We start from the raw sequence: 18,130 nt of genomic DNA, 5'->3' as shown, positions 1-18,130 counted from the left end.
ACTGATGAAGTGCTGCCGTGCATAGGCAGCACTTTGTTAAGCAAACTACCCGCCCCCCCGCAGCAACTTCGAAGTTTTAAACGTCGAAGTACCGGCACGTGTCTAGCTGCGGCTCACCCACCAGTACTCGGAGGAGTAAGGGGACTTTGCAGTTGCCCCGGCACTTTGAAATACCGGCGGGTGCACTGCAGCTAGATGCATGCCAGTACTTCGAGGTTTAAAACATCGAAGTTGCCACGGGGGGAGTTTGCTTAATGAAGTGCTGCCTAGGCACGGTAGCACTTCATTAGTAAACTCCTGACACCCTAATTACCATCCTTCCTTGGAAGGAAGGTGGTAGTGTAGACAAGCCCTAAATTTTGTTCTCAGAACAGTGATACAACGATATACCAGAATTTAACCATGCACAGACTACCTTCAAATGCTCAAATGAGAACCAAAAATGAGACAACACTTAAGTTAAAAATCCATAAAAATGAGTTCATACTTTTTCTTCAAGAAAAGGCTAAAGCTGTTTATAGCAGAAGATGAGTCTAATAAAATGGCAGAGTGTGGTAGAGAAACTAATAAATTAACTGTGAAGACAAATTATATTCCAGCTATTTCAAACCATAGAAGCATGACAGCTGTGAAAAAGGAGTGCCACAGAGAATTCTTTTAGAGTTTGATTTTTTTAAAAATATGTTTGACATGTAAAATGTTTTAGTACAAATAAGCAACTGGTATTGAACTTAAAAAGTGGAAGGAGGGGGAGAGAGATTACTGTGTGGAACAGGAATGAATAATTCATGATATTTAAAGAAAGAATGCCTCCAAAACGTTCTGCAAGGCAGTCCATGCTGATAGCTTGAATGGTTATCCCCCCGCCCCCATTTAAAGGATCATTAATTCAACATTTTTGTGATTTTTTTTAAACCTGGTAAGATATTTACTAAAGAAACATTATTTAACTTGAAATAGGGTATTCTTTATTCAAATAATTTAGTTTAGATATAAAGGAGATAAGAAGAATTATCTAAACGTAAAGAGACAGTCTTGTGCTATCAGAAAATAATTTAGTTATTGTTTAAAAAACCCACTGCAAACTAAAATCAACCTCATGGAAGGGGGAAAAATAAGATCGGATATTTTGAACATTACTCCATAGGATACCATCACAATACAGTGTTAGTGAATGCATGGTAGCAGAGCTCCATATGCAATCAGAAGCCAATTGTTACTGGACTGTGTACAAGCGCATACTGTGCTCAATGGTCTGATGAGGTATTATGGATATGATGCAAAGAGACCTTGTGGATTAGAAACTCACAATTTGTTAAAAAGTGAAAGCATCTTAACATTTGCGTTGAGCTGGCTGAGTACAGTAGCACTTCAGGTGGTAAACAGTTCCAACAAAGCCAATGACTTTTGTGATGACTTAGGTATTAATATATATTTGAAAAAAAAACAGCCATTGGAATTTCCTACCTACATTATTCTGGGACGCTTTACATTGTACCTTCATTATTACGTTCTACTTTCAACACAAAAAAAAAATGTTGAAGCAATCTGATTCGTATAACTATAAAAAATGTTCAGAGGAGCGGCCTATTAAAATATAGCCCAGAGATAGTACATAACACTGACTTTAAATAAGGAAACAGAGCCAAAGTGATACTCCATTAAATCGCGATATAGTGTAATTTATCCATCGTTGTATTAATGTTTATATTAAAAGTTTCCCAGTTCCATTGGTGGGCTATTTTCTTTGCCAGTGTTCCTTCATTCTTTACATTTCATCATCATCATCATCATCATCAGTCCCTTGACCGAGGTTGTTGGGGCACCTTCATGACAACGTTCTTTACATTTACTAAGCATGCTAATGTTACTTTATGACAAGGATCATTGCAGTGGTTTTGAAGTGGGAGGCCTTTAGAATATTATGATACATAAAGTTGCAGTGCTTATTTCAGATAGACAACACATCTTTTTCAGCATATTAATCATAATTCAAGTGCAAATGCACAATTATTCAAGTTATCATCTTAGGAAGCTGAGTTCCTTGAGCTCTTAGAAACTGAGGGCAATCAGCACCTCCCTGTGCTGAGATCTAAAACGTTATCTAGAAATTTAGTTTGTGTGCTTTTCAAATGCTGGGAAGTATTCAGATAAGCTTTTCAATAACAAACCTGCTATAATTAAAATATCTTGCCTATTGGCATCTCGGAACACTTTACCAATATCAGTTAATCTTCACAGCTGTCCTTTGAGATGAAGATGTATTGCTATCCTCACTTTAGAGATGAATAAACTTAAGTCACAGAGAAGTTCCTGAACTTCTCACATAATGAGTCAATGACAGAGCAGGGAAGAGAACAAATAAATCATTGGGCCAGATCCCCAGAGATTCTGTACAACTGCATCTCCCATTATCTTTAGAGGGTGCTCCAGAGTCTCAGGATTGGGCCCTAGCTCTGAGATCTAGACCATATTCTATATTTCAATCAGTTTTTTAAAGTTATTTAACTTTATAGTAAGCATGAATGTGTTTTCTGATTTATAACAGCATACATGCCTCAATTGCACATGTACTCCTTCAATAAAAATCGTGAGCATTACATTTATGTTGTGCCAGTTTGCCTACCAGCTGTCTGTTAACAAAAAGTTGCAAGGTATCACTGCAAGTCTGTGCCCAGCTAAACCTTTTGTTTTTGCAGATGTTTAGGCTTAGAGGAGTGTTATAGAGCTTAGAGCTGTGTTGTGGAGCACAGGCAATGTTAGGTCCATGTTTGCACTTGCCTGCTGCTATTTTCTGCTCATTGTCTAAACCTGTATGCATTGTTCTCATTGACAGGTGATAACTATCCTGTGCAGTTCATTCCATCAACAATGGCAGCTGCTGCTGCTTCTGGACTCAGCCCTTTACAGCTCCAGGTATGTGCCAAAACAAAAAAATGTGGGAAAGGAGCCAACACTTTAGAGGAAAACTGCTAACCACTAACCAGCTGTATGCTAAATAATAGTCTGAATGTTCAATAATTTTTAAGCATAGCCCGGAAGGATTAACACCTTATATACTTACAATACTGCAAATATAACAGCACTCTGTGAGAGAAAGACAACATTGTGATTTTGTACTGTGTGTTTTATGTCAACTGAATGAATATATATGTAGTTTTAATTCTATGACCTGTTGTCAGGCGACATGTCCAGAGATCTTTTCCCACTGTATTTTCCTTTGACTCTCTCCCTCGAAGTCCATTACATGAACTACAGCTGGGGCACTGTGCATATCAGGAAAATACGCTTTGTTGTTTCTCTTTACTTTTTTTTTTTTAGTTGCTTTTTCAAACAGTAGGATGACAACTGTTTCATAAACTGCTAACTTTCAGCTTCTGCATTCAACCTTCCCATGTATTAAGATGCTCAGATGCCAGGGCAGTGAGAATTCTGGGTTTGGTCCCTGGCTATGTATTTATTCATTTTCACCAAAGGAAGTACCAAATGTTATTGGAAAATTATTTGCATGCCAAATTTTTTGCCAGGTTTTCACAGTGATACAGTTTAATTTCAAGATGAAAAGCTAAAGTAATGTCATATATAATGGAGTAGGAGTCAAAGGCTTTCAAAGTTAAAATGCATGGAAAGTGAGAGGAAAAGTCCATGTAAGATGCACATTACTATTTGCAAGTAAACCTTTGAAAACTCAGTTTTGCTTATGTTGGACCTAGGTTTATTTGTACATTATGGATAAAATGAAATAGAATGATTGTGCAAGATCAAAATACAAAGAACTATTCTGCTTCTTTTTCTTCAGTTTTACCATTTCTTTAATTTGAAAAAAAGTGGGATGTGCTAGATCTGAAGACCTGCAGTGTTCCCATGTATGACTATCCCTAGTTAGGTTGAAAGTTCCCCCTTAGACCAGTCAGTCTGGAAAGAGACAGGAAGATTTTATTAAACCATCACCTATTATGATAAATAGTGTTACAAATGATAGCCAACATGAATTTGTCAAGGGCAAATCATTCCAAACCAAACCAAGTGAATAGGGAGGAAGTGGTAGACGTGATTTTTCTTGACTTTAGGAAAGCTTTTGACACAATCCCACATGGCATTTCATAAACCACATAGGGAAATGGGATTTATATGAAACCATTATAAAGTGGGTGCACAGGTATTTGAGAAACCCACCTCAGAGAGTAGTTATCAATGGTTCACTATGAAACTTGGAGGATGTATCTGGTAGCATCATGCAGAGTCCTGGCCTAGTACCCTAAAGTATTTTCATGAATGACTTGGATAACAGACAATGGAGAGAATGTATGTAAAATTTGCAGATGACACCAAGCTGGGAGTGATTGCTAGCACTTTGGAGGATGGGGATTAGAATTTGGAAGGACTTTGGTAAATTAGAGAGTTGGTCTCAAGTCAGCAACTGAAATTTAGTAATTGGGGTTTATAATGGATCACAAAATCAATATGAGCCAATAATATAATGCAGCTGAGAAAAATAATCTCAATCCTGCTGTTTAGGAGGAATGATGCTTGTGAGCTTCAGCTGGAATATGCTATCCAGTTTTGGGAGCTTCAGTTAAACAGATGTGGACAAATTGGAGAGAGCCCAGAGGAAAGCAACAATTATGATAGAAAGTTCAGAAAACCTGCACTATGAAAAGAACTGATAAAAGTCTTCAAATATGTTAACATTTGTTATAGAGAGCACAACGATGAATTTTTTCCTAATGGCCACTGAAGAAAGGATGAGACGTAACTACCTTATTCTTCAGGGCGATTTGGGTTAAGTATTAGGTAAAACTGTCTATCTATATGGCTAGGTAAGTACTGGAATAGGTTACCAAGGGAGGTTATGGAATCCCTGTCACTGGAGTGTTATAAGAACAGGGTAGACAAAAGCCTGTCAGGCTTGGTCCAGGTAAACTTGGTCCTTCCTCAGAAGAGGGGGAGTGGACTAGGTGGTCTCTTGTAGGCCTACATTTCTGTGATTTTATGATTCTGGGTTTAGTGCAAAGAGAGTTTGGGTAAAAATGTCCAGAAACTAAAGCCTGTTCTAGGCTGGCATATGGAGCCAGGCCTGCCAATGGTGGAGGGAGGAGAGGATGGGGGCAATTCCCCACGGGCCCAGTGGTACAAAAGGCCCAGACCTCCCAGCCACTGCTACTGCAGCCAATGCAGTGACTGGAGCCTGGGGCCCTTTCATTCACTGCTGGAGCACCACGTGGCATGGAGTGGGTCCTAGTGGCTTTGAGCACTAGCTTCCCTCAGCTCCACCTCTTGTGCCAGAGGCCCTACAGTTTCTGGATGGGGGGCAGAGCAAGCTCCCCCCACCTTCCCCCGCCATGCCCAGGACCAGGTGAGTTTGTAGGCCCTGCTGTTTGGAGCATCTTTTCTATGTTAAGTGTCACCTTTTGAGCTCTTGGTCACATCACATAACAATAGCGGCTACTTCACTGAGAAGGTTTATGTAATAAGGGATTGATAGCCACTCAGTTCAAGGACCCTCCTCTTATGCTGGTTCCAGACTACAGATATCTGTGGCTTATCCTATTAAAAAGGTTGTAATGAAGGCAAGCCCAGCGTCTCACCATCTACCACACTATTTATAACTGTGCTAGCTGGCAGTACAGTGTCTGAACTCTAACACCTCCACAAGTGACCCAACTTCAGGGGTATGAGAGGTGTCTCAGATAACAAGGATCAATCAGTCTTCATTGAGACTTGGGAAAGGGGTGTATGCAGTGGGGAGCCAGTGTAGCAAAAGTATCCCTGGACTGATGTGTTCATGGCAGTATGTATTGCATCTTTTCAAGGTGCTTCTGTTCACCCTTTTAATTGCAAGCATACATGAGTGAATCCGTCCAAATCTGCCTCCTGCTGAGTAGTTTGCAAATACAGTGCCAAATATACATGTGCTAGATATGCATAATGATAGCCGTGTCTACACGTGCACGCTACTTCAAAGTAGCGGCACTAACTTCGAAATAGCGCCCGTCACAGCTACACGTGTTGGGCGCTATTTCGATGTTAACATCGACGTTAGGTGGCGAGACGTCGAAGCCACTAACCCCATGAGGGGATGGGAATAGCGCCCTACTTCGAAGTTGAACGTCGAAGTAGGGCACGTGTAGATGATCCGCGTCCCGCAACATCGAAATAGCAGGGTCCACCATGGTGGCCATCAGCTGAGGGGTTGAGAGACACTCTCTCCAGCCCCTGTGGGGCTCTATGGTCACCGTGTGCAGCAGCCCTTAGCCCAGGGCTTCTGGCTGCTGCTGCTGCAGCTGGGGATCCATGCTGCATGCACAGGGTCTGCAACCAGTTGTCGGCTCCGTGGATCTTGTGTTGTTTAGTGCAGCTGTGTCTGGGAGGGGCCCTTTAAGGGAGCGGCTTGCTGTTGAGTCCGCCCTGTGACCCTGTCTGCAGCTGTTCCTGGCACCCTTATTTCGATGTGTGCTACTTTGGCGTGTAGACATTCCCTCGCAGCGCCTATTTCGATGTGGTGCTGCGCAACGTCGATGTTGAACGTCGACGTTGCCAGCCCTGGAGGACATGTAGACGTTATTCATCGAAATAGCCTATTTCGATGTCGCTACATCGAAATAAGCTACTTTGATGTAGGCTTCACGTGTAGACGTAGCTGATATGTGTACCATTGCTGATGTGTCTGTGCAACATGTTGCTCTAATTAGTGAGAGTGATGATTAATCACTGATGAAACTTGCAGATAATTTCCTCTTCATTGCTCCTTCTTTTTTTATCCTTCTCTGTAGTCTCTCTTCTTTCTTGTCACCTTGATTGTAAACTCCTACCTTTTAACAGTTGGCACTCATTGTAATAGAAATCTCCTGTAAGCACATGTGCATGGTGAACCTGATTTAAAATAGTGAGTTTGCTCATCAGGCAGCTTTTCCCAAGCTTTCACAGTGGTCCTGGAAGTCTTTTGGGAATCTCTTATCAGCTTAGCTGACACTCAACTGAGCTGTCCCAGCAGACCAAAGACTAAATTAAATCTTGTGCAGAGTCCCCAGAAAGGAAGAAAAATGTTACAACTTGTTCTTTATTGTTTAAAAATCTGCTTTCATTTTTAGGTATTTCTACAAAGCAGTTTATATGGTAAAGAAGGAAATGTCGCAACTCTGTCAACAATTTCTGATAAACTGTTGATAGTAATGAAGCATTACAATTATGTTAGCTGGAGTTATTCCTAAACAAAGTGAGCTCCATAAAACCTATGGTTCATAAGTTTTTCTCCTGATCTAGTTGTGTAATTTGTCCTTCAAAGTTTATCATTTATAACATTAATGAGCCTTGGCAAGTCTTAACTATGGTTGCAGCTGTGTTCTGGAAGCCTGAAGTTTTTATAATCATGTAAAGACAAAGAGTTTTAAAATTGTAAGAAAATACACCTGTCTGTTTCCATTCTTCCCTTTTTTATCTTTCTTCATAATTGCAGACAAAGTAAATGACCTTTTGTTACACCGCTGGGTGCAGAACCAATGCGCTGCTGAAGCATTGCACAGAGTGCCTCAGGGGCACAATATTAGTGGAGTGAAGGCCAAAGAATGCTATTTTTAGTTGAACAGTTCAGCAGATGGAGGCATGAATACTCATATATCTGAAGGTTGAGGGGTTTGAACCATTAATTTTGATAATGTATTTAACCCTGGGAACAATCAGAAACTGTAACTCTGAGGTTACAGTGCTTTTGACCTCTAGAGAACAGAGAGCACTCAGTACGGTAAACAATATATTACATTTCTACTTATACCAGTTCTCTCACACATATAAATTTCAGAACACAGTTGACATTTGCTTTCCTCAGCTATTTTAGTGCTGGTCCTTAAAGTAAGTCAAGAAGAATGTGCAGGAAAGAGGCCAATGTACTGTGACAATCATGTAAATATGCCTTTTAAATAGCTAAGATGTTAAATGTGGCTGTTCGTGAAGAAATATTATTCTCTTGAACCAGAGTCTTGGTGGCTTATTATTTCAATGAAAAAGTTGTTTTCGTGGCTTGCCTCTCTTTTATGTAGTTTCCTCTATATGTTGTAACCTTAAAGCAAATTTTTTATTGAGGCTAATGTGGTCAGATAATCTTAGCGTTGACTGAAGGTGATTTGCTCCCACTCTTGTTACCATATCATGTAAAGCGATATACCTGCCTTATGTCGTCTTATTAAATGATGCATGCTCCTCTTCAGCAAATATAGCAGTTAAATATCACACAGCGTAAGTATTTCTAATTAAAATATCTCCATGTGTCAGCATATTGGTAATGTATTATTTTAATCCATTTATTTTGTTTATGAAACAGTGACATATGTTTAGATTGTGAAATATATGAGCCTTAGAAATCACTTTATAGAAGAAAATTAATTCCTACAATGCTGTCTCGGTAATGTGTTCACTCACCCAGTCAGTCACTGGCAGGGCTGCCACTCTTAATATTGCTTAGACACACTTTAACAGTTTTATCTGACATAACATTCTTGGATGTAAGCAATAATGATATTTTCAAATGCAAAAAACATTGGATTTTCCTTTCTTTTTTTAACCCAATGAAGAATGGGAATTGAGCAAACACGAAAGAGAGTCAGTGAGACCTATCAAAATTAAAACCAGCTAGTTACCTTTTCAAAGGTAGACACTGTAATTTGTTTGTCAGCAGGTAGGTGTTTGGGTCAGCACAGTGAGTGAGTGACTGTCAGCAGGAATTCCTACAAGACAAGTAATTTCACTCAGTGTATTATTGACAGATTGCTCACCTCTTCGAATCACTAGAGAAAAAAAAAACTTAATATTGTTACAGGCAGAGTTTCTGTCTTCATTAGCCTCATAGAATGATTTTATCTAGCACTCAAAGACTACTGAGCTCTGGGTGGGCATATTTTAACAGAATGCTTCTTGTTATGATACTGTGAGTTGTGGCCTAAATTAAGGGAATAGTATTTGAAAATTTGAGTAGGTGGAAATAGTAATTTAAATATTTTTGTTCTGTCTTATTTTATAGAAATTGTGGGGTGAAAAAGCTCTAAAAGAAAGAAGGAGAAAGGTTTTAATACAGCTTTGAGAGAACAAGCCATCAATACAATAATAAAATTAAAATCTTGTCAGGCTTGCAACAATTAGGAGAATTTAATTAAAGGACTGTTTATACACGTTCTCTTCTATCTGTGTGTGTGTGTGTATATGTAATATCTCTGTTAAGTTCCATGATATTGATGGTAATGAAGGGGTATAAATGAAAAATGTGTCAGTGAGTTACTGTTTCACTTTCTTCTTGTGCAGTTCGGTGTTCTTTGGGGCTGCATGCTTAATCCCTCACTATGTTTTCTCTCCTTTTTTTTCTGATCTCCACCTTTAATTTCCATCTTGGGTGAGTCTGAATTTCTTTGCATAGTCACAGTGTAGATTTGATCTCTTTTATAAAGAAGGGAGATGGAGGGGAGCCTGAGAAGAGGCACAGCATTAACAAACTACATATTTAAATTCTCTCATCACCAGGAAGTGCATATGTACAGAAGGGCTCATTCATTAGACTCTGGATGTCAGACTGTGTACTTCAGTTCTTGTTTTAATGTGACTGGGTGCAATAAAAATTCAAACCTATGTGAACATGGAAGATTGAGTGTATCAATCTGAACAGAAACTTTATGCAGCCTTAATAACTGGCTTCCTCAGACCACAAGCAAAAGTACTTTTTAGAACTTATTTTTCTGTAGTTATAACGACATATGCCAGCAGTGTGTGTCTACTCCAAAGCCAGTCAGAAGAAGCAAGTAAGCTACTGCTCTAGTTACCAAGAGTACCTTATAGATCAATGGTATGGTAGTTCATTAGAAGGATGGCACATTTAAAAAATATTTTAATTGTGATATGTCTGTGGGGAGTATGCTAGCTATGATGTGCGCTCGGAGCTGACAGTTGCATCCCTCCAAGCTTTTAGAAACATATATGGTACCTGTCTTTGAGGAAGTGGCTGTGAGGTGTGTGCATTTCTCCCAGTTCATTACATTTCGGACAACCCATTAGCACAGTTAAATTTGAATTGTAGGATACTAGAAGATTACCCAGCATTGCCTGGACCCTTAACTCAATTTATTTTTGGTTTATAGAAAATAAAACGAAATGTACATCGTTCATTTAAATCATTGGTCAGGGGGGAGGGTGGGAGGGCTGAGGTTAATGGATTCAGGATACAGGTTGCCCGGGGGTGAGAGAGAGGACTTACCCTGCCCTCTCTCACTGCAGTAGGTTGGGGCTGCAGCAGGTCCAGGTTTATCTACCCCCTGTGCTCTCCAGCCAGAGTGGAAAAGACAGCAAAGTGTGCACTTTCCCCTCACTTACTGATGAAGGGAAATGGCAAGCAATGTTCTGCAGGAAGCGGGAGCTTCAGTCCCCACTTCTCCCTAAAGGGTGCCTCACAGGTGGAGGCTTGGGGTTGAGGCAGAACTTGGATGGGGAGGTGGGGGGTGCCACCAGCCAGCCCCAGTCATCTGCCTGTTGATTCTGTTTCTTTTCTGTATGGTTTTATAGGAAACAATACCATTCCAGGCACATCCCATTGTCGTGGCAGAACTTGGGTGACCAAATTGCCCTATGGCGAATACGGGACACTGGCCTCCAGGGATAGGGGGTTGCTGTTCCATGTCACACCTGATCAGTGAGGCACCAGGATGGGGGCTCCACAACCTCCCAGCAGGTGGGCACCAAGGAATGAAGAGGCCACCCCATTGCAGAGCTCACTGGCAGTGGCGGGGTACCTCTATCAAGTGCCAGGGAATGGGATAGCCACCCAGTGGAGGAGCTCCCTGGCAGTGGAGGCTGCCACTTCAAGACACCAGGTGCCTGGGAACAGGAGCCCCACAAAATATGGGACAAGCAAGGAGGACAAATCAGAAAAAGATAATCAAGGTGAGCAAATCAGTCCTCCTTGCTTACTGTTTTTGGTTCTCTGTGCCTTAAATATTGAGTCTGTTCTGGTCTGGCTATGGTCTGAAGAAGTGGGTCTGTCCCACGAAAGCTCACCTAATAAACCATTTTGCTAGTCTTTAAAGTGCTACTTGCCTGCTTTTTGTTTTGATAGTGTACAGACTAGCACGGCTTCCTCTCTGTTACTATCTCTCAAATATATGTTAGATAAGCAGAAAAGTATTTTCAGTATGAGGCTGTTCACATAGGACAAATGTTTATCATTGTTAATGTACTTATAGATCCGTAAGTATGAAGTGCAATGCAACAAAGGCACTTTTGTATGGAGATAGTAGACAATAGGGCACTGTGCATATACAGACATTCCATTGCCATGTCTCCATCCCCTTGCCGGCTAATTTTTAGAGTAGTAGTAATGTGAATAACTCAGTTTCCTTCTGAAGTAAAAGTTATAAGCATGGTGACATTGAGAAGAGGAAGTAATTTTTTTTTTAATGGAAAAAGGTAGAAAAAATTCTTAAAGTTTCATAGACTGGAAAGTTATCATCATCTGTTTTCTTTGGGTGGTCTTTGAATAAAGAAAGGAAGCCTGGCCTACTTTAGATGAAAACTAAAAGGCAATTCATAGCTAAAAAGAGACATGAAAATATTCTAGAATCAATTACGAAGCTCACCAGGGTAACTCTTAATATGATGAGATGTGAATATTTTTGTTCCTCTCACTCTGACTGTCTAAGATGTGGGGTATTGAGTTGGCCAGTAATATTTTTAGAATCCTCATGGCTGAGAAATTAGATAACCATATTAACTGTACTAACTCCTGAGCTTATGTCTCACAAGAAGTCTTGTAATCATTTGTCTGTTTCTGGACTCAGCATGAAGGCTATTTAAGCATAGCATAGTGAAATCACAGAAGGTATGCATATAACTCAAAACAAAAAAGTGTGTAGGGTGTCAAGGATTAAAACTAGCATGGCTAAGTGGTAACATTCGAAGTGTTATTCGGGACAAAAAAGGATTCCTTCTCAAAACAGAAACCCAAGTGGCGCTTGCGAGTTCTGAGGCGCTGTCCTTGGAATGGGGATGAGAAGGAGCAGCTGTCCTACTATTCACCTGCTGTATGAGCCCCAACCTGGATCTTTGTTCTGTGCCAGGCTCCCTCTGCCTGAGGGAACTCCTCTGCCAGAGGGGAGCTGTGTGTGGTGCTGCCTGATTCCCCTGTGGAAGGAGTAGTAGCAACCAGCGTGGCACTCATCACTGATGGCTGTTGGGCTTGATAGGTCCTGAGTTGGTGCCATGTGCAAAACCCGCAGTGGGGTTAGGCTTGGCTGATCATGAGGCAGATCCAGAGTGTGTTGGCTGCAGAAAGGACAGAGAACATCAAACTCACTTCAATTGTGGCCTGAGGCACTTGTGTCTGCTCCTGGAAGCACTCAGGTTGAAGGGGAAGCCAACGCCATTTTTGTTTCTGAGTCAGAGCCAACTCCCATTGGCAGGGTGGCCTGGGAGAGACTCGGCCTGTTTAATATGAATGCTAAAGTCTCCTCTCTATTTCTGCTGGGTGTAATAAACCCGAGTGGGGTAGGCGCCAGCAGCACTCCGCTGCTCTTGCTGTATATATTCATCTCTTCCCTCACATTTAATAAACGTTTCTGGTTGCCTGAAAAAAAGAAGAAAAAAAAAAACAGAAATCCAAGCCCAGAGAAACAAATAGAATGGAGCACAGCCTGTGCTGAAAGGCGTTATGTAATATGGAAATGAGGAGAGCTAACATGAATTTGAAGTACAAGTAGGCAGACATAAAAACAAATAGAAATTTATTGAAGACTATTAGAAGCAGGAAGCTTGAGAGTAAATTGGCAGGGCTGTTGGACTTCCCGCAAGCAAAGGGATCAATAAAAAAGGGCAAGGGTATTACAGAGAAACTAAATGATTTGTCCTGTAAACTTCAGGATGAAAGGAAGACATCGGACATGGGGGTTATCTAACATATCTTGGAACCAGCTAGTAATAACTCACCCAGTGCAGCCCATCTCTCCTTTGCAGTCTATTCAACCTGGAGGAGGACAGCCATCAGCCCCCTAATCAGTTGGGTATGTCTCAGTACCATTGCTGAGACTGAACTGCCCTCCCTCATCATTTATCATCACTGCCCTCCCCATCCCCATTCCCCACCTGCTTAACAGGTGTCTTCTTCTCACCTGCTTCTAACAGGGAAAATGGAAACATACTTGCACATGTGCTGGTTGTCTCCAGAAATTAGATAGTTTTGGGTGGAAATTGTTAAAGAGATTCATTTTATGACAATATGTTGGCTTCCCAGGGATCCCCTGACCTGCAGAACAAATCAATCTTCATTGTATTGCTAGAAAATAGCCTTTGTATTGCATATTATTGGGGAAAATGTGACACCCCCACCCCGCTCCTTCTATGAAACTGTAGCATAATAAAATGCAGACATACCTTGGAACAGACATACTTGCTCACCGTAGGCACCTGGGTGCTATGGCTGCGCTCCTCTGGGTGGCGCAGGCCCTTACCGCTTGCCCTGGGTCTAGCCATCCCAGGGCTTTGTCCCCTTTCAGAGTAGGTGACTGGCCTGCCCGCAGCTGGAGGGCCCTGCCTTAAAGGCTGGGGCGGGGCCGTGGCCAGTCAAACAGTCCGGGGTCAGCCTTCAGTTCAGGGTGGGGCAGCAGCACAACGTTTGGGGAACAAGCCCAGCCCTCAGTTCGGGGGGGGGGGGGGGGGGGCAGCACAAGGGTTGAGGAACAAGCCCAGCCCTCAGTTCGGGGTGGGAGGGGGCGGCAGCACAAGGGTTGAGGAACAAGCCCGGCCCTCAGTTCAGGGCGGGGCAGCAGCACAAGGGTTGAGGAACAAGCCCAGCCCTCAGTTCAGGGCGGGGCAGCAGCACAAAGTTTGGGGAACAAACCCAGCAAGGGCTTACTCCGTCGGGGAGGGGGTAGGGGGTCTCAGGCCCTCCCACACCACTGCGACCCGGCCCGGGGCCCTGTGGGTCTCTTACACACTACCACGGCGGTGGGGATCCAGGCCGCAACACACCGCCATGGGTTCTGGTGCAGCATTCCCCAGGCCACTTCCTACCTCCACCTCCATCGGGGGGAAGGTCCCAGTCCATCTGGTCAGGGGGTCCTGCGGGGTCAGCCCCCCTCCAAATCATCTACCCTTGGGGGCTCTGGCTAGTCGGTCATCTCCACATCGTTGGGGTAGTCTGGCAGCGGTAGCACGGTGGGCCCGAGGCGATCCTGGGCCTGGGGGCTGCAGGGGTCCGCTGGAACTCCAGGGAAGGCCGCTCCTGGGGCCTCGTGGTTGCTAGCCCCCGCCTGTCTGGCTGGGCCTGGGGGTTTCCTCCAAGGAGGGGGTCCTCCACCGGCGTAAGGGTCCTGGCAGATCTGGGAAGTCCGGGTAGGTCCGCTGGGGCATCCAGATCTGTAGCTGTTCTGGCTGGTCTGGACCGCTGGGGGCTTGCTCCTCCCGACCGGCTGGGTGGGCAGGCGGCAGCGGGCTCTCTGCCCCTGGCGTCTGGGAGCCCGCAAAGGTGCTACCTCTCTCTCTGGAGGCCCAGGCTTTAATGGGTCCCGAGCTCTGCCCTTGGCCCTTTTGGCTCTAGGCCCTGCCCTCTGAGGGGTGGGCCACTGATGTTCTGGCTCCGGGCCTGCCCACCAGGGCCTCTGCGCAGCCTCCTCTGCCTCTGAGTCAGCAGGAGGCCACAGCGGCTCACTACACTCACCAAATACATATATAATGAAGCACCAAAAACAGGACATGTATTTAGATATTTATTCTCCCCTTTGTCATACTCAGCAGAAAAGGAGTCCCTAGCCAGCAAACAAGAATCTTTAGCCAGGTTTTTTAAATATTCACCCAGTCCTAAATAAGTAATGACAATATAGTGTGTTAGCATTTTTTATATCTTTGCTCTCATAAAAAAACAGAAAAAAGAAACAAAACAAAACAAAACAAACAAAACAAAAGAAAAAAACAACCTACTCCCTTATTAGGAGGATTAACTTGGAATTTGTACAACAAAGAGCCAGACATAAAAACTGTATCAAAAAACTTATAAAATAAAATATTATTTTAGAATAGAAATAGGAAGTTTGTCATGTATTACTAGACCTGCAGAACTTCCTGGGAGCAATAAAGGAGTAGAGCTGGCTGAGACAGTAGACAATACAACTTAAAAAAATCAGTTTTAAACAGGGCAAAAAGCTTAATAGGGAGATGTCCTGCAGTCCCCATTCTTGTATCTGATTTAATATGTTTAGAAGTTTTTTTGTGCAATTTTTATTAATTATTGGAAAATATTCAGGTAATTGACAATTATTCAGATTAGTGAAGGTCAGAGAGAACAGAACACCTTCAGAGGGATCTTACGAAGCTAAGTGGAATGTGTAATAACATGGTAGATGAAATTCAGTGTTGAAAAATGCAAGTTAGTGCTCATTGCAAGTAATAATTGTGAGCAACTTGCTAGGTTCTAAATTAACTGTACCTACTCAGGAAAAGGTCAGGCTACAGTAACATCTCACTTTGTCCTGCTTAATGTTGTTTAATTATTATGTTACTTATCTATTAGACCTCAGGCTTGTTTAAAGTTGTGTAGTGCTCCCTTGTAAGTCATTTGGCTGCCCAGTCCTTGCAGGATTTTCTGGTAGTTCAGCCTGTGCTTGTGGGGGCTTGGGGGGCGGGGCTTGGGCCAGCAGCCCCCCAAATTCCTGTAAAGTACTGTATGCTGCTGGACAGCTGTCAGCTTCAGGTAAGCTGCCTCTCTGCCCACTGCTGTGCTACTCCTGCTCTCTACTTTGGTGCTGCTCCTGGGAGCCCTTTGCTTGTTGAGTGCAGAGGGGAGGGTGGAGAAAGAGAAAGAGGGGTGCTGATGTCAGGATGTCCCTGCTCTCCTCAGCTGATCTTCCCGCTCCATACCCTATCTTCACAAAGCGGGTTACAAACAGCTACAGATTCCAGAGTGCAAACTTCATGATCTCCAGTACAGTACTTAAAGAGGGAGTGCACTTCAAGTCAGGTCGGCGTATCTAAAAGGGGCAATGCACATCTCTGCCTCTCTTTCTCAGTGCACATGCATGGCTACCCCATGGTATTGTGCAATCTTGTAAGCACTGCCCAGAGGATAGTGTGGGTTCATAATGATGTTCAGTTTCTGCAGGGAAGTATTTGCAGTCACTGCCTGGCATCTATTGTGTTTCCTCCCTCCTACTTCAGTCCATGTTGTCTTGTAGCATGTGAAGCTACACTGACAACAACATGTTAACCCGTGAGAGCTCAGACGGATGCTAGTTGATCATTTAGTAGCAAGACTTCTGGAAAATATAATACCCTCTGGCACCCCAAGCACAATCAAGCTTCACAGTCATCATTGCTATATACAGTATTAAATTGTTTAAAATTGTTTAAAGCTTTTTACATATGTACACATGGTCACAACCATCTTTTGTCTGGAACATACTCCCCCCACTTTACATCAGTTCTTATGGGGAAATTGGATTCACTTAATTTTTTTTTAGCTTAAAGTAGCATTTTTTTCAGGAACATAACTACAACATTAAGCAAGGAGTTACTGCATATGATGAAAACCTCTCCTTCTTGTGCGTAAGTCATCAAAGTAAAAAACATGTTAAAAGTTTAAGAATAAGATAAAAATAATACCAGAAGTCTCATAATACTAATATGTGAATCAGTGGTGTGTTTTCACTTGGGATACAGTATGCAGTTTTGGTTATCCACCTCAAGAGAAGGAGAAATTAAAAAGGGATATATGGACTACACAATGGCATAGAGTGACTGCTATATAAGGAGAGTGATCAGAGTTTCATTGTTACATTTAGATCGAGATGTCAGAAAGGTATATGAATAATGATGTGGTAAAGGTAAATTGGGCTCTTCTGTTCGAGTTTTTCCTATTGTGAGAAAAAGGGGACAGTAATGAAATTGAAGGACAACAAATTAAGAATGGATAAAAGGGAATTCTTTTTCCAAGTGTAATATTACCCGTAGAACTCACTGGCACAAGAGATCATAGAGCAAATATATCAGTACTTGGGAGGGTTACAAAAGGACAGGTGGATGATGTGAACACTTTCAGTTATATTAGATAGAATAGAAATACCAAATAAAACCTCATGTTTCAGGGAATAAACTGACTGATAACTAAAAGGAGTTAGGATGAAATTTCTCTTGTGGGCAGACTATTCCATAATTATCGACTCCCAGGTTTCTTGTGGCTACTGTCAGAGGAAGGGTACTAGAGTAGGTGGACCTGTGATCTGAGCTAGTGTGGGAAGATTGGTGTTCATAGAGAGAATTTTTTGGATAAAAAGTAAGAGTAGTACTGATGTGAACATAGAGAAGAATATTTCAGACCACATTTCCAAGCAAGCCCCATACAGTCTGACTTTGTAAATTCTCCATTTGCACATGTAAGATACACTTTCATATAAAACATCTGTGTCTGGGTTTACAGTCACTTGATTTTGATGTGCAAATGTGGAATTTATATCTACACAAATTGCAGGGGCAATTTTAGAGGTCCAGTTTGCTCTTGATTTGATGTGTGTTCTCATTTAAAGCAAATAATTTGTTAGCAAGTGTCTATAAGTTCTAAATGTACAGTAGGAGATTTATATAAGAGATCTGCAAATGGCTTGAAATGTAATTATTTTAAAATTTTTAAAATATCTTTCAACCAGGGCTGTTTCAGGGTTCACAAAGAAGCCATTTCAGTATTTTTTGCTTTTAAATCTATGTTTAAAATTTGTTATCAGGTAACATGGTCTATTGAGAGGGGACAAAACCATTTTTAATGATATGTTAATTGAATGGGATGCTAGAGATGCACCTGAATGACTTTTTCCCCAGATGTGCCTCTTCTGAGTAATAAAGCTTCTCCTGATCAGTAGAGCCAGTATATATTTATTATATCCCTACTTGTCATCTTCCAGTTTTGCTAGAGAAAGTAATGCTATGGTTGTAAACTACAGTGTGAACTGTCTGTGGCTCTTCAACAGTAGACATGTTATATGGATTAAACCTGCAAATTGCACTTTGAAAACATCCCTCTATGGCGTGACACTCAGGGTCTTTTCCCAAGATGGAGGTAACGCCTCAGGGGCTAAAGGTGAGGTAATTTAGCTGGGACTCTTTCCTGTTTTTCAGCCAC

General features: G+C 42.1%; 1 protein-coding gene across 10 annotated transcripts in view; it reads left to right on the top strand.

Moving 5' to 3' along the window:
- Positions 1–18,130, top strand: part of SOX6 (SRY-box transcription factor 6) — a 515,133-nt gene that overhangs the window by 398,007 nt on the left and 98,996 nt on the right. For all 10 annotated transcript variants that reach the window (XM_074997727.1, XM_074997726.1, XM_074997718.1 and 7 more), the window contains one exon: positions 2,837–2,916. In XM_074997727.1, coding sequence (XP_074853828.1) covers positions 2,837–2,916 — 80 coding nt within the window. The remainder of the gene's footprint in view (positions 1–2,836; positions 2,917–18,130) is intronic.

Source organism: Carettochelys insculpta, chromosome 6, assembly GCF_033958435.1.
Source record: "Carettochelys insculpta isolate YL-2023 chromosome 6, ASM3395843v1, whole genome shotgun sequence".
Classification (NCBI taxonomy): Eukaryota; Metazoa; Chordata; order Testudines; family Carettochelyidae; genus Carettochelys; species Carettochelys insculpta.
This window is presented reverse-complemented; position numbering and strand designations above follow the sequence as displayed.